Genomic DNA, 2,757 nt, shown 5'->3' with positions numbered 1-2,757 from the left:
AATAAAGTACAAGAACAATGTTTCGACCTTCTCCGGTCATCTTATTAACAAAGACACTGGTTAACAAAGGTTTGAAATTGACCGTTACAAGTGCCCAGTATTGGTCAGTTTGAAACTGTCTTTGTTAACCTGAAGATGACCTAAGAAGGTCAAAACATTGCTCTTGTACTTTATTCTAATTAAAGTTTTTAATAACCATACCAGCCGTCTCTGCTATACAGGGTGTAGGTTTCATTCTTTCACATAATCCCATAAAAACTGTACCATGTCACTGGTGATACCATACTTTCTATTACATATAATAGAAAAAAGCTCTGAACCAATTGTAAAGTTTAAAAGAATAAATAAATCAAGACATATATTATTATTATAAATAAACATTGTATACGAGGTGTGTGTTATAGAGTATACTTGTATTATTATATACACGCCTACGATTTATCTGTCTTGGAAAAATATACTATAATAATGGTTAATAGAGAGTTTACAAAAGAAAATTCTAGAACTTTCCATGACTCGTACTCAATTCCTGCTACATTGGATTGAAGTTGCATTTTTTGTCATTCTGTTCATCAAATGTGCCCATTTGCAACAATCTCAGATTCTGTGTGGCACAAGATTAAATAGAGGAGACATAACATATAGAAACAAACTTGATTCTGAAAGATAAACTTGAATTGTTTGTTCGATTTTTTTATAATTCATGATTGAGATTTTCCAAAGACCATTACTTAAAATCATCCACCTTTCCGGGTATTCTAGTATCAAATTTTTTTCACAATTTTCCAGGATTGCTGGTATCAGATTTTTCCAGGATTTCGAGAACCCCATGTAAAGACTGATTTTTGTTCCTCCAAGTTAATACAACACAAGTTCAAACATATACAAATATCATTCTAAGAAGAAAAGAATTCAATTACACAATACATAAGATATTATTAGTTGTATGGTTAATTTACAAAATACTATGATTTAAAAAATTCGAACAAACTTAATTACAATGACAAAAACACAGCATTGCAATGTCTATCTGAATTTTCTTGAATCTAAATTTTACAGATTAAAACTTTTACTGTGTATATAATTAAGAGAATAATAAAAATTTTGGTTAAGGTAAACATAAAAATACTGAGAGTACAGTTTGTCATGTAGTCTTTCACACTGAACCTTTTTCAGGTGCTTTTTTTGTTGCAACAAAGGTACTGAAACCCAATTTTTAGTACTGTAAGATTTTAGACTTACCACTGAGCCACTAGGAGGCTTCTAGTGCTTTCTCTAATGTATTTTGTCAATTCATTTGTAACTTGTTTAGAGCCTTCTTCAGGTGCTTTCTCTACAGTATTTTGCCAGTTTATTTGTAGCTTCTTTAGAACATTCTTTAGGTGCTTTCTCTATTGTAGCTTGTCAGTTCATTTATAGCTTCATTAGCCCAAGCACTTGAAGAAGGCTCATAGCTGAAAATGTGTATACTGTTTAAATAAAAAGTGATTTTTTTTTTTCATTTTGAGAATGTGTATCATTAAATTTCTACTACAAAAAATATCTTGGATTTCTCTATTAAGTAGCTGAGTCAGGAATTATGAGCTTGGTTTTACTTGGAGAAAAATAATAGTGATTTACAATGAGTAGAAATATCCAAAAATATTGTCATACAACAAAGAGCACTGTGTTTTAAAGCTGAAAGATATGGAGTACATACAATACGAGCTGTTGTGCGCTGTATTTGAGGAGGATTAACCTTGCTAATAGTTGTACATTTGCCACTTTTGTACGACAGCCAGTAAAGTGGATCTTCAGCAGCTTGAGCACAGTCACTTCGTAAACTACACCTAAAGACGAAACAGAAGCATGGTTTACATTAGGTACATTAGAACTTATTACAAAAATGGATAATATGATATAATTAAACACTTTCATCAATAACAGAATAGATAATCAACTATAAGACAGTGAAATAAATGATGAGCAATTTTTGCATGCAATGTTTTTTTTAAAAAAATTTTTTAATTACTACTAGTTATCAATAATACTTATAGAAGCAGATACTCTGTTTGAAACTATGTCACCTCGGTGAAATTGGTTGACGCCATTGTTTTGGTTTTTGAATTATCACGTGGATATTTTTATCTAACTGGTTTCAATATTTACAGGATCAAACCCAAAGAATTACGAAAAACCTAATCCTACTTGTTTTCTAACGAGCACCAGCCACAGTAAGGATCCTGGGCTCCAAGACAAGTGCGGCAACTGTTGTACATTTGGCACTCCTGGACTTTTACCATTGTGAGCTGGAATAAATAAAAGCGTAATGAAATGTTATCATCTGTTTCAGGAGATAATTATCAAACATAAAACCTTAAGAAACACAGATAATAGGATTGTCACCATTACTCCGATAACCGGGTGTGGTTCGATTTGATGCCCTAACAGGTTAAAACATTTTCCTAACTGCTATTAGAAACCATTGTTTCTTGTTTTATTTTATATATCTAGTTTTATTTATGTGTCGCGTTAAAATCTGATTGTAGTTGTAGTTTGCTTGCTTGGTCATAACCACATGCAACAGATAGTGGAGGTGGTAACCTTAATGTGTAAGCCTTGTCCAATTTATTTCATGCATTTTGTTCTGAAATGGACAACTGATCTATTTATTTTATACCTAGTTTCTATTAATACCATCCTAACTATCTTGTTTACATTGTTTTTGAAGGTTTGATATTAGTCATCCCTATATTTACTTCCTTTTTTGAAAAGTTT

General features: G+C 31.5%; 1 protein-coding gene across 1 annotated transcript in view; it reads right to left on the bottom strand.

The window, feature by feature from the left end:
• The window catches only part of LOC106468748 (plexin-A2-like), an 89,197-nt gene that overhangs the window by 37,004 nt on the left and 49,436 nt on the right, over window positions 1–2,757 (bottom strand). The window contains exons 4-5 of the mRNA XM_013929192.2: window positions 2,188–2,288; window positions 1,700–1,829 (exon numbers count right to left, since the gene is read on the bottom strand). Of these exons, the coding sequence (XP_013784646.1) occupies window positions 1,700–1,829; window positions 2,188–2,288 (231 nt within the window). The remainder of the gene's footprint in view (window positions 1–1,699; window positions 1,830–2,187; window positions 2,289–2,757) is intronic.

Source organism: Limulus polyphemus, unplaced genomic scaffold, assembly GCF_000517525.1.
Source record: "Limulus polyphemus unplaced genomic scaffold, Limulus_polyphemus-2.1.2 Scaffold3145, whole genome shotgun sequence".
NCBI lineage: Eukaryota > Metazoa > Arthropoda > Merostomata > Xiphosura > Limulidae > Limulus > Limulus polyphemus.
Note: the sequence above shows the minus strand (reverse complement) of the source record. Positions and strands in the feature narration are given on the sequence as shown.